At 37.8% G+C, this 21,784-nt stretch overlaps 1 protein-coding gene across 2 annotated transcripts in view; it reads left to right on the forward strand.

Moving 5' to 3' along the window:
* LOC121907430 (inactive dipeptidyl peptidase 10-like) overlaps positions 1-21,784 on the forward strand; it is a 204,495-nt gene that overhangs the window by 154,193 nt on the left and 28,518 nt on the right. For both annotated transcript variants that reach the window (XM_042426992.1, XM_042426993.1), the window contains 2 exons: positions 18,656-18,708; positions 19,646-19,727. In XM_042426992.1, coding sequence (XP_042282926.1) covers positions 18,656-18,708; positions 19,646-19,727 — 135 coding nt within the window. The remainder of the gene's footprint in view (positions 1-18,655; positions 18,709-19,645; positions 19,728-21,784) is intronic.

A 21,784-nucleotide genomic window follows, 5' to 3' on the forward strand; every position in this document is an offset into this window, starting at 1 on the left:
AAAAAAATTGTGCTTAGGTAAAGTACTTGAGTAAACGTGTGTGTGTGTTTGTAGGTGGGTGGTGGGTGGGGGGGTCTTTATGCTCCCTTTATGACCTTTATGCCTTTGTAATTACAGTCTTTGAATGCCCGTCAATTAAGCAAATTCAGAGCACATTCCTCATAAAAATACACTCATGCATACAGAGTTTAGATAGAGGCAACAGAAAGGCAATAGCAAAAATTCCATCAGAAGCATCGTTCCAGACCTCCGTATCACCACCATCATCTCTAGATATAAATAGATGTGGTGTTGTGCCCATTGAAGGATGTTACCCTGTTGGAGAAACAACTGATTCAATTAGAGCATTGTAAGTAAAATGAACAATCGGGATGTAATCTTTTTGTGCCAGAGGCAGAATCCGACAAAAATGGCAACAAAGTGTGAATAAAACTGATGCAACTATATGTTGTGCCCTTAAACAAGGGGAATAGTGAGGACAGCTCTCGCCTTTTATACAACACACAATACAATAAACATATTCAGTCTCAGAACCACAGTTTCCACAACTGAATTATTCTTTTACATTTTCTAAATGATGTAAATTATCTTTTTAACCCAGTGTACAACATGGAATGTTGCTCATGAAGTATATTAGACTTCTTACAGTGATAAAATAAACATTTTACAACCTTACAGAAAGTCCCTTAATGACTAGTTTAAATGCAAACAATGGCAGATCAACAGTCGGACACTATAGCGAGACGGACATAAATTCGCCAGTAGCTAGCTTACACAGTGACTGAAGTAGCCAGAAACTCTCAAACAATATACAAGTACAAAGTTCGCCTCTTTCTCTGACAATGAACAATAATGTCATAGGAAAAACAGTAACAACATATAGTATATCTACAAGTTCACAGTGCTTTGTGTATGTAATTACCTTAAACATGGGAAGTAGTGAGGGGAGAAGGATGAAGAGACCAACATACATTTCTCACCATCACTTGTCTGTATTGAGTGAGGAAGAGGAGCATGATTCCCCGCTACTGATGTCCCGAAGCATTATTAATAGACTGACCCATTATTAACTCAAGCGGGCAAGTACCTGCATTAACTATTGGTACTATATGTACTCTGGCTGCTTTTAACACTGATCAATTTAGCAATATAGCCGAAAATAACAATGAAATTATATGAACACAATAGCATAACTGTGGAAGGAATTAAATGATCTTTTCTGAAAAATGAAATAATTTGAAATGACTGTCACATATACAAGTGGGTCCACCTACAAGAATAACAACTCTTAAAGTGACACATATCACTAAACGTGCTTTTAGCAACTGTGTCAGTGTCAATTGAAAATGTCGTTGCCAAGATGGATATGTCACTATTGTCATGTTAAGATGAAACCCTTCTCCCAAATTGAAAGTTAAGCTGATGTCAGGCTCAATAATTAAGTGAAAACATTATGTCAATTCAGTCTGATTATCAGGTACCATCAGCATATTCAGTTTCTTTCAGTATTCTCAGGTTTCTTTCCATATTTTCAATCTTTCATTGTCATTGAATTGAATTTAATACATTGAAGTATGCTCTTATGCTGTAAGCGCCATGCCGAACTAAAATTTGACACCAACCAGAGTCTAAAATGATTTGAATAGCCTTTAAAAAGTCCTATCTGTCAAACTATATAGAATACATCTCGCCTCAGGCCTCTGCGGTTCATATGGAGGCTACAATACTCCTCTGACACCTCCGCCACTTATGAGATTTGAGACCAAGCATACATTTAAGAGGAGGTATAAGGACTTGAGACGTCAAAATGTGATTTCAAAAGCTGATTTTTTTCCATCTTTCATCTACATTAACCCTTCCACCTTTCACTCAAATCTTGTATCTGGTTATAAGAAAAGACATCCCAGGGTTATTAAAACAAATCTATGGTGAAACATATTGTCATGGTCGAGTAAATATCTACAGTCCACTAGTCCTCATGTGCTTAATACATTTTGACGAGGGCTTGGGTCAGGGGGTGATTAAAATTCTATTGTGGCTCATGTGCGACTGGCAGACCGCATTCATTCACTAATAGAGCACAGGGCAGGCGAGAACTATAATTACCAGCTTTCTATCAGAAAAGATTAGATGCAAAAGGAGATATGCAAATTGGACCCTCCACTCTGGAAGGGATCAACTGTGAGGATTAGTGGCAGGGCGATTAATCAGATCTGATTTGCATATTTTGCATGAAGGGTTAGACTTTGGAACAATACAGCCAATAGCCATAGGCTCAGTCCATTCTTAGCACAAGGTTATGTTGAAGGATGAATAGTGTAGAAATTGTATTGTTGGTTTTGTTGGAAGTTTAAAATAATAATAAAAAAAGAGAGAGAACAGACTATTTTCCTCCCTGCTGATGCACAAATCATTCTGATGCACAAACTCTTTAATTATGTGCAACTTCTTGCTTTTGCTACTAAAAGAGCTGATTTGTTTTTGTAAAATATTGAGTAATATTATAAATGTGATTCTGCTTGTCTATCGACACAATTATAAGAATAATCACATCTCATACTGCCTGCCTGGTTTATTTTATTTATTTTTTTTTTAATTAAATGTTTTTGTATAAACAGATGCTACAAAAGGTGCTACAGTATAATCTTACAGTCGCTGCTGACAACCTGAAATCACTGTAAGATACCTGATCTGTTCATTATGGTTCATACCTCAAGGATTTTGCACACCATCATTTTAGTCTGTTTATTAAAACAGTTGAAGTTGAGCTGTGCTAGTTCTGCTATATACAGCAATGATAAGTCTGTATGAGCATTAAAATAATTGTGATTGCAATTTTAGATCTTTTAAGGCCTGTATCTGGATTAATATTTGTAATGTTAGTTACAAATAACCAAAGTCTAACATTTTATTGTACCCTTCTAGAAATCTTCTAGTCCTCTGGTATTTCAGATTACAGTGTAAAGCCCATGTTTTTGAATCATTGGTTCACTTTTATTAGTTGTTATAATGTAAAACTTGTAGAGTCAACGTTACTGAACTTAAAGTCTCCTTCCACTCAGAAATGTGTTCTTCATCTTGTTCCTTCAGTTGTTTGTTGTTCTCTTCACTGTGCAGAATGACGTATGTGCAGAGATTTTGTTTTAACCTTCATAAGCTGAAAGAGGAAAGTTTCTCTGTGATCACCTTAAATCTCCTCACTCTCCACACTCATAGGTACACCTTAAACACGTGTACCTATGAGTGTGATTTGTTACATCACAACTAGTTGGAGCCAATCGTGGTCCAGTATGCAACTTAAACAAATGTGATATAGAGACTTGAAGCCTCCAGTGCACAAACACTGAGAATGGACTTTGCAGTGAAATAGGAGACATCTTATTTGAAATGAAAAATATTTGCATATTTATAGATTCTGGATTTTTCAATGAGGGACAAAGAGTAGATTTGCTTTAAAGAATTTCTAGTAAGATAATTTAACCTTTTATTCAGAGCAGAGTATTTGTATTTATATGTCGTGAAACTTGTCCCCTTGACAAGTCATAGTCTTGATTTACAACTACATTCTAACCAGTATCAGCACTCGATAAATAAGAACTACGTATGTGACTGAAGTGATAACCCATCTTCATCAAACCATTACTGCGTCTCAAATCGCACACTTCTGTACTTACTCTTAACATTTTGAGTGCATATGCGCGTTCACACTGAGAAGTTTGGAAAAATGCAGTGTACTGTGAGAACCCGGATGGTGGACTCAAAATGGTCAAAAAGTTGAGTGTGGAACTATGGACACTTCTCGTCCTCAATGGTCACCATCTTGGCTACGTAGCAGAAGGGGAGAGACCACTTTTCAAACTGGAAATGGCGGCCGGGTACGTAACTACGGTGAACATCGCCACATTATACAAATGTAAGTTATACATGTATTTTTAGCACTTAGCACCACTATACTGTTGTTGGATTTAAGCCATCAGTATGTTTTTTGGGTTAATTTAGCAGTCTGTAATGATTTGGTAGCGTGAACGATAACGTAAGTGCTAACGCTAGCTAATGCTAATTTGCGATCATCATTTCTGGTAAGTGCACAACGGCTGTGTTTGATTTGAGACAACATTACCATGTCAAAATTCACGCACTACGCTAGTAAGTACACAGTGTACACAGTGTACTACATGAAAGTGTACTAACAGAAGTATGTGATTTGAGACACAGCTCATGGTTTGCTTTCAGTTTGATCAGAGGGAAGACCATGTCACAAGAAAACTCATCAAGAGACTTTTTGCATGGTTAAACAAATTTAAATCTTCGCTTCATCATTAGATGACATATGGAGTTCCTTAGATTCACCACATGCAAATGGACATTCAATGCACTGCTTCCACTAAAAAATAAATAGTTTGTGTGATTTGGTTCATGGGAGATTGTAATTGGCTGTTTATTATGGATGGACCTGAGAGAAATGCATTTTGACTTGCAAATCTTGTCTGAAAAACGTATGACTTGACTGAGATTTCATCCAGTGAAACACAGCGTTACTCACTCTTCCTGTAAACATTTATGTAACTATCTTTGTTGTTCATCAGGCAGCCTGGTATGAAACAAACAATCTTGAGCTTGACACCAGCTTAATGAAGAACAATAATAGCTAGTTATTTTAGGAAAAGAAATTCCTTTTCTAACAGGTTTGTCTGCTGTGAACTGAATAAAATAAATCTCCATTGACACTAAGAGCCCAATTTCAGCACTTTGCAGGAGATGAGACAGTGTGACAGAGTTCGATTCTCATTTTTACCATTTTTTTATAATTAATTGGTTGTTTTGTTCAAATATTGTGTTTTCCTGTTTTTGTAGCAAGATATGAAGATATAACAGTGCACAATGTTCTGGATGTGCAACCTTAAAGTTAAAGTCATTGTTTCAAATAACATCATGAGCAAAGAAAAAATAAGTATTTTTTTACTTTTTCATATAACTTAATGGTTTTAGGGCATCACCAAATCCATGGTTTATGTATGACAAGGAACTACAGTGTGGAAAACGTTGAATTTGTTAACTGCTGGGTCGAAACAGAGGATTGGAATAGCTACAATTATGGTCCTTGTCCAAAATAAAGAGACACACCCCCCTTGGCAAGCTCAGCTGATGGAGCAGTGTAGGCAGAGAATCATCTGGAAGGCAGGAACCTCGATCACCCTCAGGCCTCAAGCGGCAAGAAAAACAGACATCAGTCAGGAGGAGACAGAGACAGAAAGCACATCACCGTGTCTTTTTTGTGGCTGTGTCTCATGATGTCTGCTTTCGGCTCCCATAAAACATTGATGTAGACACAGGAAAGCAAACGCACATGAGCTGAAAGTATTAGAATCCTCTTTCACGATTCAAAGGCGTTCAGGTCAGGTGGGTTAAAGATGAATGGATAGGGGAGGTCTTATTTTATATTTTTGCACCATGAGGTTGCTCTAAACCCACAAATTCTTGTTTTTAAGGTGTTAATATACATACATGTGTTGGCACCTCAGGACATTTCTGAACTTTTCTGCCCCTACATCCTCAGATCAGTTGTGTTTAACTGTTGCATGATCGAGGCTAGTCGGGAGGGGAGATCTTACCTTTGCTGTAGCCGCCCCAAAGCTTTGGAATAGTCTTCCTCTTTCAATCAAACGTTTCCCCTCCGTTGACACTTTTAAGGCGAAACTCAAGATTTACATGTTTTCAGTGGCCTTTGGGTGCTCTTAATGGCTTTAGTACTTTTTTATAATCTTTTATCTATTTATTCATAAATTTGTCTTACAGTTGTTATTCTGTTTTATGTTTGACATTTGTGCATATACTTTGATATTGCCTTGTATTTTATCATTGTCTTCTTCTATTCGTGCCTTTTACAGCTGATGTCATTTTATCTCTACTCTTGTGCCTTTCACTGTCATTTGAACACTTTGGTTAATTTTTAAAAAAAATGTGCTCTATAAACTTGACTTGACTTAATTAGTGAGCCTTTGCTACCTTTGGAAAGACCGCTGCCTGTTTACAGTCTTTATGCTAAGCTAATCTAACCAGCTGCTGGCTGCGTCATATTCATATTTGTACAGATATGTCTTATTATTCCTTTAATGTCTCTGTCTCACAACCCTCTGACTCACAACTTGTTGAACATCATTCCCTGCTTGTCCGCTGCTCAGCGGGATGTCTTCCAGTCTCCTTTGAGAAAAGGCCAATTTGATCATAGCTGTCTTACTGATGCTGATAAAATTAAGAACATTATAAAAAGTCTTCAGTATGTATGGTTTGTTTTTCATTAAATCAGAGAACAGTTAATTTAGTTTTCTTATGACTCAAGTAAGTAGTAAATTGTTAATTTTGTCTGTATAATTTATGATATTTCAGTACGCTCTGTGTGGATGCTACTGACATCCCTGAAAATAGCTGACAACTGTGTGTGTTTTATTTATGACCAAAGCTTAGCCAGAGATACAAATGATGGCAAAATGTGCTGAACATTTAATCCCACCAGAGCAACACGAGCGATGGACAAAAGCCTCTTGGCTGTGAAACATTGGCTGGAAGCTGGCAGAGATGATAGTCTTGATGCTGGAATTTAATTGACGGAATCAATATTTAACTAAGCAGATCTGCGATGCATATGTTGACACCGCACTTGGGTTTGCTTACATAAAACTTGATACATGGGCACATAATTATAAACATGATGCCTTTATTCATGAAATACTAGAACTCCATTGATGGTAATGTTAATTTTTTTTTGTTTTTTTTTTAATCAAAATGGGGCTGTTAAACTCAACTATTGCATGCAAACATCATATTTAGCTCTGAATGGCCTTGAAAGAACCAACGTTTTTTTTGTGCTGTTTACTTTTTGTCCTGTTAGAAAAAGCAAATGTTGGAGCTTTTTGATATTTTTTTTGTAGAATAGATAATCTCTATTTTGGAAAATGTGGTTATACATAAAAAGAACTTGCATATTTTCTCTTGGAATAACCTTGATTAATCCAGTCTTAGAAGTTTTGATTTCCTAAACAGAGGCAACTATCTGTGGCTCTTTACTGTGTATCCATGTTTTATGGAATAATCTGTCATACAATACAGCAAACTAACCAGAAGGGTCTTTACATGTTGGCTGAAATCAGCAAAACTGAAGAAAACTGAACTGAAAAATGTTAAAACTATAATATAACTATAACTAAACTATAATATACTATAAAAAATGGTATGTAATTGTAATTGTATATGGCAGCAAACTATAACTTAAGAATATTGTTGATGTAAAATCATTTTGGGGCCCGACCCTCATGTATTGTTCTGCCTCACAGGACAATACATGATAAAAGATTGAAGTTGATTACACATGAAGCAACAACCATAGTTCACACTGCTCATCATACATCATAGATCACAACCCAGTCACCAGAAGAAAACGTTGGCATTGAACGTTTCTGCAAACCACAGAAATGTTGAATATATACGTTTCAACATGTGAATTACGTATCATAACAACATTTCTACAAACGTAGCATATTAACATTTATGCCTGTTGAATAATGATGTTTAATGGTGTGACAACGCTGTGGTTAAGGTCTGGTTAGGTTTAGGCACAAAGACCACATGGTTAGGGTTAGGGAAAGGTCATGGTTTGGGTTAAAATAAAATAAAATAAAAAAAAAAAACGGCCGATGTCTCACTAAAAAAAGCCGGTTTTCTTGCCAGAAAAACAGCTGCAAATGTCCTGACATCTCGCTAAAAACACCTGCTTCTGTTGGTTGAAACAGGAAGCGGACACTGGTTTCGGTTTCAAGGTGGTCTCGAACCGTATTCTCTGCTGATTTCCAACTTGCTGCCAAGAAACTTACTAACCATCCACCTGCCCCTCCTCCTCCTATATAGGAAAGATCAACTCATATAGATCACATGTGAACTACGTCACTTTAGAAATGTTGAGATGATACATATTTCACGTGTTATTTCTGTGGTTTGCAGAAACGTACAGTGCCAATGTTTTATTCTGACGACCAGGCTGTAGATCATCATACAGAGTTTGAAGTTCATCTTGTCTCATGACAATTTAAGCATCATCAACACTTTTACAGTCAGCTTTTGGCCCTTTTGTTGTCTAAACCTACTACACATGGGACTCAGGATGCAAACCTCGGCCTCCAATGTCAAGATCCAGCACTTTATATGTAGATCCCACCATCCACCCTGATCACGTCCCTATAACAGTGCCGTATATAAATGTAGTGCTTCATGTTTGTATTTGAAAAAACATTGCCTATGAACATAATCAAGCCAGCAGTTTCATAATATGTACATGCAGGAGACAAGATTGCTTCAACACATCTACAAGTACAATATGCACCAGTCCTCATTTCTCTTTCCATGTTTATTACTGCACAACTAGCACTGTCTCTATTACACCTCACTCCAGTGTTTAATATTTGATTTTGAAAGTCCATGCATCGTCTTTGTTACTGTTTTTGTATTGAACGTATTGTGCTTGTTCTCATGTTTTAATGTGCTCGGGATCCGCTAAATGTTTAAGATCTAATGTGAATCCTTTTTGCCCTTTTTTTTCGTGTAGCATCAGAATGATGTGTGTTTTGTGTCATTCAGTAAGCTTAATAAAGCTTAATAGACATTTTTCACTGTGATCTAAGTCCTTATCCTTTTTTTTTAGACCTCAAGCACGGCTTTAATGTTTGTTTGTTGCAATCCTACGCTTTGATCTATGAATTGTACCACAAAGTATGTGCTTGCAGTTAATCATAACCTGTAATGAATGTTGAAAAGAACAACAAAAGGACCTGGATATGCTTTAAAATGAGTAAACGAGTCCTCACTTAATCACACACTTTGATCCCATGCAGGCTTTGAACTGGTAAGTTGTTCTGTATACCCTCCGTACTTTACAGTTGATAACCTATAGCAGTTATACTTAGTGAGTCTGTTTTAACGTGAGTAAAGAGTGTCCTGTTACAAGGTGTTGGAGAAAGTTCTTGTGGCCTTACCTATCTGTAGGATTACATACCGTTATCTGGCTACATCTGTATCTAGGAGTGATTAAGCTTGATTAAAGCTCATAATCTCTGGGATTCCTGTTTGTCACTGCTGACCGCAGGCTTGTGTTTTTTTTAGCCTTGTAGACATCTTGTAATTCTCTTGTCAGTGCAAATCCTTGCAGCCTTGTAACTGTTTCTTTCCATGTATTTTATCATCCTTTATTTGTCATCCTTATGACATCTTTGTAGACTAGTGCTTTAAGTCATACACCATGTAACTGCATTCAAATCTGGTGGGAGATATTTGTTACATGTTATCTACCTGTTTTATATGCATATCTCCTGTTCCATTTCCGCTCGAGGGGAAAAAATATTTAAAAAGAAAAAAAAGAAAACTGATTCACTTTGAGCTATAAAGGCACAGAACGTGTGTGGGTTTGAAGTTGACTGATGTATCAGATTTTGAGTGACAACCTCCATTGTTTGCATGTCAAGGCATACATGGATGGTTTGCTTGCACTTGCTCTGTATTTTTCTGCTATGATGGCACACTATTGCAGCTTGTTTCTGTCTGTCAATACAGAAATTGAAAAGCCCTTTTGCTCCAGCTTTGTCTTGAAAATGCTCGGAATAATGCCGATGGGGTAAAAATAAATTATTCAATATTCATATGAGATGAGTTCAGATTCCAGTGTCCCACCTCCAGCCTCAAATGCTTATGAAAGAACAAATGAGCAAAGTGAATGCGAGTGGGGAGTCACAGATGTGAGCGCTGAGGACAAAGGGAAAGGCAGAGACAGAAACTACCTCTGCTGTCTCAGTTGAGCCCACCTGGTATTTTAGAAAAATAACTAAATATCACATTAATGTATAATTTTATGATGGAAAAGCCGCACCTGCATCCTTAAACAACATATCTGTATTCCGTCTGTAAATACATTTAAAATGGGTGAATGGTGGCTGCTGCTGCAGTGAATGGTGACATCTACTATTATATATCAACATTTTTTTCCCATCATGCCATCGGAAAACAAACAATACGCTTTTGTGATTTCATTGTTGAAGTACAACACCTGTGTTCCTAACTGTGTCCCTGAAAGCTGCTGGTTCCTCTTGGATGTGTTTATTGCATTCTGACTGGAAAGTACATGCTGAATATTATGAGACAAATAAACAAAGGGGGAGCAGCAACAGTATAGTCAACACATCAGATGAAATTTCAAATCACACAGAAATAAAAACAAATATTAAAAGTGTCACCTTTCCATTCAGGAACCTTGTATTAAAAAAGCATATGCTGAATATAATAAAAGCATAACCTGAATATACAATAAGTCGCTGAGCTATGGAAATATGACAACATATACTGTGTATCTACAATCAGAGATTTTGCTATACCATTTACACCAAGGTACCTAAGGTATTTATCATTTAATATCTGTGGTTGTATTAGGCCATTGCAGGCGATATTGCAAATGAATTATTTGAATATAGGGTTTAGAGGATTCTGCATCAGTGTGATGAAGTACTTTGAGTTTTGAGGTATATAAAACAATCCCCACATGTTTAACACTGTGATTTGATTTTCCCCAAAACACAGTATGTACTGTAATGAACGTTTTTAGTTGTTTCAGACATCTTATTATGACATTTTCAAAGTCCACTGACCGTCGAAAAATAAAAGACACACAATCTGTGACATCACCTACACTTTGCTGAAAGGACAAGCATGGAGTTGGTGTACCACGTGCCGCCATTTTGACAGAAAGTCAAGTTAGAATCTAAGTGTAGATGAGATGAACAAGGGGCACATCAGTTGGGTTTGACAGTATCAGACAACTGTCAATCACACATCCAAATGTTTAATCATTTAAAGCCTTAAAACCTTTTTAATGTACAGTAACAATCATTTTCAAAGTGGCCACAAACACACAGTGTGAGATAATGTGACCCTGTGTTATTTTCTGTGCTTTTTTAGCATAGCCTTGACCGTTTGAATAGCTCTTTCTACTTGTCTATTGCATTGTGGAAACTCTGGGTTCGAGGTTGTGTGTTTGAACTCATAGCTGGTTGCAAATTCCTGCATTTCTGCACTTACCAGTTGTCTTCCATTGTCTGAAAAGAGTTCATCAGGTACTCCATGTCTTGCAAAACTTTAGAGACTAGAGCTATAATGATGTGCTTGCTTGTAGTACCACTTAATTTTGAAATCTCTGGATACTAAGAGTAGTAGTCCACACACAAAAGATATTCTGCATTATTGAAATGAAATAGATCCATTCCAACTTTTGACCATGTTCTCTCAGGGACTGGATGAGATATCAAGAGCTCTCTTGTGTTTGTTGCACACTGGACATTTCTGCACAACTTCCTCGATTTGCTTTGCCATCCCAGGCCCAAACAGGATATCATTGGTTCGTTCTTTACTCTTCACTATTCTCATATGTGCCTCATGAATTTTCTCAAGCATCTCTAAAAGTCCAGTACTTTTGTATTGACTTTGGAACTCCTCTCTGTGATTCAGGACATCGATTCTGTACTGCTTCTCTGACAAGTCTCAGCTCCTCATCCTGTTCTTTTGCATTTTTGAATTGCTGACGTTTCTCTTCTGAAACAGGTAACTTGTTGAACTATACAGCTCACATCCAACTCCTCCTCCCGTCTGCCATTTGACTGATCCTTCAGGCTGATTCTGCTTAATGCATCTGCAGTGTGCATTTCACTACCAGGCTCGTATCTCACCTGCAGACTGTATTTTTGTAGTCGCAGTAACATCTTGTGCAGCCTAGCTGGAGCTTTGTGGAGTGACTTCTTGTGATCCGACTCAACTTAAACATGTCTCCCATACAGGTATTGTTGAAATTTTTCACAGCCATATACAATTGCTAGTAACTCTTTTTCAATTTGAGCATATCTTTGTTCAGTCTGTTAGTGACCTTGAGCCGTACGCCACAGGTTGTCCTTCTTGCAGGATCACTGCTCCCAAACCACCTGAGCTGGCATCCACTGACAGTCTGACAGGCTTTTCAACATCATAATACTTTAACACTGGTGTATTACTGACAAGCTCTTTCAGTCGTTTGAAGCTCCTTTGTTGTTCATACTCCCAGTGCCAGATGGCTTCTTCTTCCAGTAGCTTTCTGGGTGGTGCAGACACTTCTGAGAGATTTGGGATGAATGTTTCTAGGTACTGAACCATCCCTGTGAATCTCTGTAGTGCTCATTTGTCCTTTGGCTCCGGCATTTCTTGTATGGCTCACACTATGTCCATGTCAGGTTTCGATCTATCCTTGCTCAGCACATGCCCCACGTAGCTGATCTCACTGAGTCCAGTTTTGCATTTATCTCTGTTTAGTTTCAAGTTTATACTTCTCTGTCAATCTAACAGCTTCCTCCATCTGTTGTCATGTGACTTTGACTTTTCCCCACTCAATAATGTCATTCATCACATTCATAACTCTTTCCAGTCCTTCCAGACGGTGGGACAGGCACTTCTGAAACATCTCTGGTGCTGATGAAATCCCAAAAGGAAGTCTCTTAAACTTGTACCTGCCTAACAGTAAGTTAAAAAATTCATAGTCTGGAGCTCTCTCCATCTAACTGGATTTGCCAGTAGCCTTGGTTTGCATCCACAACTGAGAACAGCTTTGCTTTCGGCATCTCCGCAACAACTTCCTCCATTGTCTTCAGAGGATAATGCTCTCTTTTTATTGCTTTGTTTAAGCCCCGAGGATCAAGGTATATCCTGATCTTAATTGGTTTTACTATAGTCATCATGCTGCTCACCCATTCTATGGGTTCTGTCTGTTATTCTATGACACTTAGGCTTTCCATTTGTTTTAGTTCCTTCTCTATGTGTTTTTGCAGGTCCTCAGGGACCTTTCTGGGTGCATGAATCATTGGTGAAACTTCCAGGTTTACTTGAATATGGTGAACTCCGTGAACACAGCCCAGTCCTGTGAATAAATCCTCATATTCACTCAAAATGTCTGTCTCTGTTTTTTTATTTCACTTCATACATCCTCTTAACCATCCCCAGTTCAACACTAGACACGCTTCCAAGTACTGCCCTTGCATCTTGCTTTATAAAAATGAAAGTCCAAATCACACTCTTTGTCCTTGTATTGGCATTTAATGGTCTTCTGTCCTAGTGGTTTCTCTTTTTGCCCAAAAAAAGCCCACTAACTTATAGCCATGATTTGTGCAGTTTCTTTTCATTCAGTTTCAATGCTTCCAATTCTCTCTTGGATATGACATTACAGTCAGCATCTTTCATCTTTGTCTGTTTGCACATCCACTTTGTCCAGCTTGGTAACATGACACATTTCTGTTTCTTTCAGTTCAATTGTACGTGAACATGTGGTTTATGTCAACTTAAAACAATAAAGAGAGATGATGAGAACTAATGAAGCATAAACTCAATCATGTGACACCTACAAAGAATGACTATATTAATCAAGATGGTAACTAAAAGAGGGTTGTCACTTGGGTTTGGTTCCATTTTGGATCCAGTTCTTTATTGGCAAAATACCCATTTTATATGCTCTGATGCTAACTAATCTCTTATCAAAAATGCTTTCATCTTACTTCTCTTATTATCTGGAGCAACATACTGTAGGAAACATTAAGGTAGCAGGATTTTTATTTTTAGCCAGTGCTTACTGTTGTTTTTTTCCGGTTAAATGGGCAGATTATGCCAGCTGTAGCTAATTAATGTTAATCCCAGGATTGCTAAGGTGCTCTTTGAAATACTTTTCATCAGATTGTTGGGTTGTATCAACAAGTTTTGGACATTAATTAGGCTTGCAGCCAAAACTCAGCCAACAAAAGCTGATTACGGATCTAAATTTAATTATTACATTTTCTTTATTTTTAACTTTAGCAACTTTTAATGTTGAAAGCTAAACCTAATGACATGCTGTGAGGGATTCAAATGTCGTATAGTCAGAGGTGGTCGATATGTGCTCAGATCAACCTTGTAATGTTAATAACTTTTTGTTATTTTGGAGTCAGTGCTTTTGGTTTTTGACATTATATTAATCTTCAAAGTCACTATTGCATTAGGATGTTGAAAATGTCAACCTTTTTTGTTTTATCATCATGCCAACAACAAAGGTCACCATACCTGCATGAGCTCTACACCTCATTTAATGGAGTATTGCTGAAAAGTTCATTTGAGGGCTCATTTGGGGCCTGTGGAGAGTTTTTCTATTTCATGGCTGAAAATCGTGAAGTTTCAACATGTCAGAGTTTGAGAAATGTGTCTGGAGCACCTTGGGGAATTACTCCCAGGCACAATAACGTCGGCAAATTTATATTGAGCACACTCAACCCCTGTGTCAACTGCAGTACATTCAGTATGTGCTGAGAAGTAACACTCTGCATAAAGTCGATATGAGTCACTTGGAGCTCTGTGGATCCTCTTCTCTCTAAACAGTAATTTACTTTCACTATAAACAAGAGTCTGTGTTATTGATGTACCATTTATTGTTATGGGTCACACATGGATGCTCAGGCTGGTATCCAAAGTCTTACTGTAGTATTTGTATAATGTCTTTATAACTGCCATAAGCCTCATTAACATGTTTTATTTCTTAGAATTAACTTTGGAGAAAAGGATAATAATATTATCTGTAAGGGTTAGATTCCACTTACACTGGAACATAAACCTGATAGTGCAAGTATTATTTCACAATAAGAGGAGATGGCTGGCAATTTTCTATTATTCTATTAAAGTATTGTGCATGTATCCAAAGTCTATCGTATTCCTCTGTGCCATAGACCTCCATTGTTCAGGGGCAAAGGAATATGTCACCCAGGGCAACGGTGTAGCTCATTGATGTGTTTTTAATAGTTTATTGACAACAATAGAGGTCTACGGCACAGTGGAATATAATAAATCAGGTGTTGGATACACATACAATACTTGTAAGTGGGATCAGTTGATTGTTGGTTTGGCTCTGCACATGAGATTTGTTGACAATAAGAAAAATATAGAAAATTGCCAGCATTATCCTTTAAGAGGGGCCAGTGTTGTTACTTCTATGACACTGTACATTTACAGAAATGAGCCATTCATTCCAGTAGTCCAATATTCACTCTCTCTTTACCTCTGCTTTTGGTCTCCTTAGAAAAAATATTTGGCTCTTAAGCCATTAAATGCTCCAGTATGTTCACTAGCCAGTCTTTAACTTTGTCTGCTGTTGTGTTGGGCAGGCACTATACAGTGGGTTTTTAGAGCTTTGTTAGTGAAAACAGCTGCCTGTTTGAGCTGAAATATATGCTATGAGAGTGGTGAGAAGGATCTTAACAGTAAAGTTGCAAGCCGTATAACCAAAACGATGAACTGACAAATGCTGTAAAGATCTGTAGAGCTGAGGGTAACTACAGAGTCTGGTGGTAATTCTCTGTGGGTTTGTCAATAGAGACCCCTTTGACATTACACATAGTCATTTGCTCCGTTGTTATCGTAAAAATATTGTTGCTTTCTACATTGTTGAAGTCGTTAAACCAACTGAGGTCCTTCAGTGATTTTGCCATCTAGTTTGTTTAGCTAATGAACTTAAGTATCGATAACTTCATGAGCAGCCTGTTTCCTGAATTACTGTACTACACTTTGTTTATTTGTCTTTGTTTTTCAAACCACGTCCACGGCAAAATATGAAAATGATCATTAATAACGTGTTCACTGCAAAGCCTTGTGCACCCTGGGTGGCTCCAGGTTTTGCCACACCAATGCTTGCTTCTTCTGCAGTTTTGTCCTCCAGCGAGGTGTTACAAATTGAGATTATCCTTAAATCCTGTAATGTTTATTGAAAGGATATGATGATTTGGTTTGATACCTCTTCTGTTTGTGCAATTTTCTTACTCTTAAGTCCTGTGTTTGTAAGATGGGCAGCAGTAACCAAGTCCAACAAGTTATAAATGAAGTTTAGCTTTGTTCTTTGCAGTTATGTGCCGGCAGCAAGCATCAAGACACCAGCAGGCACAATACACTGTTGTGGAAATTGTCTGAGAACACTAAACACACATATGAAAAAATACACAAAACACTACAGGATTGAGGATTAAAAAATATTATTGTACAATAAGGAGACAGAACACACAAAGATTTGCATCTGTTCGTCTCACCAAACAAAGAGCAAACATATTCTATTATAGTTGCAGAAGGAACAGAGAAATGATCTGTGATTGGTCAGTGTATCAGCTTATATGATTACAGCCATGAGGTATAAATTTACATGCACATGTATTCTAGATAAGAGCCACATCTCCCAAGGACACAGGAAGCCAAGAGCCCTAAGATGTATGTGGCCTGTGACCCCTAAACCTGTCCTGTTTACTCCAAGACCCAGGATGTTACCTTATCTGGGCCTAAGCCAGAATGGAAAGAGAGGAGTGGGCCTCCTAAAACACATTAATTTCCTCAAGGACATGCAAACGTTAACAGAGCAAATGATCATCCTTGCACAACTCTGCACATTAAAATGATAAACCAATCCTTTGGTCTTTCATTACCTTTACAACACCAGCAAAAAGAGAAGGAAAAATAAAAAGGCTTAGCCTCTGTTGGGCTGCATAGCCTGAAGGAATGGTCTTAAATGAGCTCCATCCAGGACAACACCTTCCAAAATGATGCAGAGCGATTGTAGCCTCCAGTTCATCCCCTCAAGGTGTATCAGGGAGCACTTAAAACTCTCATTTGTGCCATTGGGGTGCACAATACTTTTTGCTGTCACAGCCTGAGTAAAATGAAAAGGTGCTGATAGCCATTAATCCAGACGACTTTTTTCTGTTCCTGTTTGGTAGGAGACACATCGCCCTGCTAGGGCAGCTTAAATCTCACAACATGCTTGGAGGTTTTATATCATTTCTGAGCATATATTTTATGTATGTAGCTTACACTTAGGTATGTGCTCTCATACTGACCTTTCATGTTGAATGGCACCACAGTAGTCAGCTGTCAGCATTAGTATTCTGTGATGGATACGATTTCAACAAATGTTGTAAACAAAAATGCTTCTTCTACTGACCTTGGAAATCACAATTTTACACAGTACATGTGTCTTGGGAATGACTTTGCCAGTGCCTATTTCATTGATACCCTTTTGATACACAGGGTAAGATCAACTTGTCCCAGCTTAGGAGATCACTGCTATTTTGGTGAGAGTCCCAGACACTCATCAATCTATGACTTGTTTCCACAGCTCCTTTTAAAGCCCCTGGAAACGCAAATCCATGATTGGCTATTAATTATGTAATTTGGGATCTAATGTGCATATAGTTAACACCTAAAAAGTATGAGAAAATAGCCTTTGACATAGCCTATGTAGTTCTTTAGAAAGTTTCCCTTCCCTTGTTACTGGGTTGCAGTTAGGCGGGGCTAAACTACGGAATTTATTACATAATAAATACCTGCCCAATCATATTTAAGAGAAAGATGATTGATATGGCTATCTGGCCAAGCTGACATCACAACACTTACTCTCATCTCCCCTCATGAGAAAACAATGCACTGCACTTTTCTTTGCTTTTAGCTAGAATGAGAATTCAAATTAGCCTGATATGGTTTGAAAGTTACTGTGTTAATGGAGTGGATAAGTAGCTCAAAAGTGTAGCATAGCAATGCTAATGCTAACCGTTTCAGGTAAGTGAATGAAAGATGCTAAAACACTTAGCTTCGTAGTCTGGAAGGTGTAGTTCAATAAAAACGATATGTGTGTTCTCATAACTTAACTTTGATTTTTACCTATTTTAGCTACCAAGTGCAGAAGTTATAGACAAAAAATATTTTCAAAAATGTTGTTACTGATAGTTAAAAGACATCATTGAACAAAAACATTTGGCAGAATTGTGCAATATCAACATTCTTGTCTGGTATTAGGGTTGATACAGAAGTCTGACCTCAATCCCATCCAACACCTTTGGAACGGACTGGAACACCTTATCGATCAGTGGCCGACCTCACTATTGCTTTTGTGGCAGAACTACTTTTTGAAAGCTTTCTTCAGGGGAAAAATGTCAATAGAAAATGCCCATAATGACAGAATTGAAGTCACAGAAACACAGTTTTGTCCCAGCTTACACCCACTTCCAATCAAGTGCATCTCTGAGAAATCTTAATATTAGCAGTAGAGTGTAGCCGTGTAATTCCCTACAATAGATTCTTAGGCTCTGTACTATAGCTGAGTGTCATTTTCATGATGAAATGCAAAAGTATGGCCTGTTTCCGTAGCCTCTCATCAACCATGGTCAGAGGTCTATTATCATGTCAGACACAGCTTCTTCAGGGGGGGTTTAAGACAGCTTTACATGCACCCCTCTGTCACTTTGAATGCCTCTCTCTCTCTCTCTCTCTCTCTGTGTCTCGTTCTCTCCTGGGCTTTCGGCGCACAGGCACTCGGCGATGATGGGTTTCTCAGATGGAATTAAAATGTCTTGTCCCACAGCTGTCACCCATGGAAATTGCATTGTCTACAGATTCTATCATTGAGAACAGCCAGCAGTCTGTTTTGTTTGATGCCTTTTTCCTTTTCCTTTTTTTGTCATGATGTCATTATCTGTGGCACTGCTGCTTCTCTCGTTAATGTTTCAGACAGTCATTTTTTAATCTTTCTCCCTCTGTCTTTATTTTGCTCCAGGTTTACCGTCATTCCTACATGGCCTCCTACAGTATCTACAATATTCACACACGGTAAGCATGTTTTGTCTTCCTCAGCGGTTGCTGTGAGACAACCTGTGTGGTAAAACATGTCATCCGTGAAAAAAACCAAACCTGTGAACCAACCTGTTTTGCAATACTGTAAAACAAAGATTATACCAGTAAAGGCTAAGTATGACGAACATAGTACTTTATCATTAATTTACATGCGTGTAAATGTGACATGCATGAAGAACAGACGAGTATTTTTCATTTAGTCTTCCTTCCTCCAGATGTTAGCTGTCATGGATTATTGTAACACACAGACTAACCAAAGCTGTAGCCTAGGGGCCCCACATGTGCAGGGGCCCCAGATTGGCTAGATTCTTTAAAATGTGAGGGAATGTCCTCAGTTAGTAGCATAATGTGAATCCATTTTTTATTAATTTAGAGATCAATTTATCTAAAAACTGGAAGAAAAGAAATGATGTCTCTGCTCCATGAAACACGTTTCCCATCAACAGCAGCCCTCACAGGGAGCAATCTGGAATATGACTTGCATAGTTAGAAAATTAACATCTACTTGTCATGCGCACATGCACACATCACATCCCTGCTGCTTTCACACCACAACCATATAGGAAAAAGTAATTTCACAGTTTGTCATTTCTAATGCACACAAATAAAATTTGTCAAACGCAATTGGAAACAATTGGAACAAAAGATAGTGACGCACATTATAACAAAGGGAAAAATGCCCCAGAAAGGATTTGAACATTCACCTATAATTGTGACATTATTTTAATATGAATCCTCGGTCTGAGTCTCTATTAAAAGGCATCACTGTGTTTATTTCACAGTAGATAGTTGCATGTGTGTTTACGCGTCTGGAATCTTGTGTTTTCTTTATCTTTATGTTGTGTATTGGACCCCACAAAAATACTGTACCACTGGATGTTAGTGATGATATTGCCCGTTGTTATTTTTCCAGGGAGGTTTGGGAGCTGGACCCCCCTGAGGTGGCGAATTCGGTCCTGCAGTACGCTGCGTGGGGAGTGCAAGGCCAACAACTGGTGAGAACACACAGGAAAAAAAAAATCACACCTTCACCCACCTTTCAGCACAGACTCAATTTGCCTGTATCAGTTTTATTGCTTTTCAGTGAGGATTACATTGTTTTTGTTTAAACATTTAGTCATTTGTGTCTTATACATGCTTACAGTAATTAAGTTAATTAATTGTAAAAGGATGCTTTTCCAGGGATATAACAGTGACTGTTATGAAAACCACACTTTCATTGGTATTTGACCTGGATGACAACACAATTAATCAGAAGTAAACACTCCAAAGGTCACATTCCTTTCTTTATGTAATGGAATCAGTCAGCAAACAAAGCCTTTAGTTTCTCTATACTGAATGAAAAGTGATACAAAGTGCCATGCTACGTTTCAGCTTCATGTTTTGAGATGTGTGTGTATTTCCTCTTTTACTGCATGTGTATTTGAACTATGGAGACACACACAAAAATGCCCTGTTGTGTACTGTTTTCCATTGTAGTTTCCAGGCGTTTATAATTCAGAATTTCACACTCAAATCATAATGTACTCAGGTTCACTTTGTAGTGAACCTAATTAGATGCTAATTCTCTCCCATCACACCTTTTTTTTTATCTACACTGTGCAGATGAGGAGGCTTCTTTGTTGACAGCTGAAATGCTAAAGCATAAGTGCTCCTTTGTCCATATTTGCAAATTTCAGCGTGGAATATTTGAGCATAAATCAAACAAGACTCCATTAGGTATGTCATTATGGTGATAAGGAGGTGTGCGCTAGACAGATGTGAAGGCTTTCTAGCTCTGGAGTGGCATACACGGTATCATTAGCCAGAAGTGCATCTTTTGAAACAATGACATGACGTGTGTTGTGCAAAAAAAAAAGCTCTAAGTGAGCCACATAGTAAGGTAATTATTTGGGAATTTGTGTATTCTCATTAGGAGGATGCCAGTCACGTCTAGAGCATGAGTTATGATTGTCTATTCATCACCACAGAGTCTTAAGCAACACTAAATAGGACTAGTTGATCAGGATAATGACTTTTCCCAATCAGGATAATTCTGGTCATAGTTAATGTTTCACCCACTGTGACTACTCTTATCTTTTTAGTCCATCTGTACTTCCAGTAACATGTAATTAGACATATTTCATAGATGCCCTACATTTTTATATACTGTATTTTGAGGTGAGATACCAAACTGCTTTTAACACTTTGTCTCTATATTATAAAGCACTTCACATATTATGCATGAAATGAGGAAGGCTACAAAAATGTTGGTTATTAAAGCTAAAATATGTAACTATTCTGCATTACAATGTCTAAAAATGACTAGACCTATGTTATATATTTGTTCCATTGGGTACTTACATTATAGCAAATCCATCATTTTAATCAAGGTAATCAAGGTCGCCTGTCAATGGTGTCATACCTCCTCTACCAAAGATAGAAGTACAAGATAATACGTCAGTGTTGTGGTTGTTCACCAGAAACTCAGTTTTAAGCCACATTTTTGCAATGAACTTTTTAGATCTTGGTCATTGTTAAGTATATATTTTAACCGGATGAAGGATTTTAATCATCAGACGTCTAGATCTTAAGTTATCAGAGAAACAAACTGAGCAAAGTGGCAGCTCGGCTCACAGCCCCTCCTTACATCCTGTGTCCGCTGAACAGCATCAGAGAAACACTGATTTTTAATGTGAAACTGCTTTATTCGGTGTTTTTACCGGTTTTAATCATCACAACTGTTTGTTTTGGAGAGGAGGAGACCTCTGCAGATAATTCCACTCCTGGTAAAAACATCCTGAAGGATGAACACTGGAGTAATCCTAACAGAGAGAAGCTGACTGCAATGATGGCAATGGTGGTTTTTTAACAATGAAGACAACAACTCCCACGACATCATCAATCTCCGTATTTTGTTATTGTTTTGATTAAGAGACCCCTAGCAGCAGATATTACATATTGTGTGTTTCAAGGCTGAAGATACATACTATTTTATTCTTATTGTCAACAAATCCCACAGAAACATCAAACCCAACAATGAATTGATCCTACTAATGACTGTTGCCTGTTC

Source organism: Thunnus maccoyii, chromosome 11 (assembly GCF_910596095.1).
Source record: "Thunnus maccoyii chromosome 11, fThuMac1.1, whole genome shotgun sequence".
In the NCBI taxonomy this organism is placed as follows: Eukaryota; Metazoa; Chordata; class Actinopteri; order Scombriformes; family Scombridae; genus Thunnus; species Thunnus maccoyii.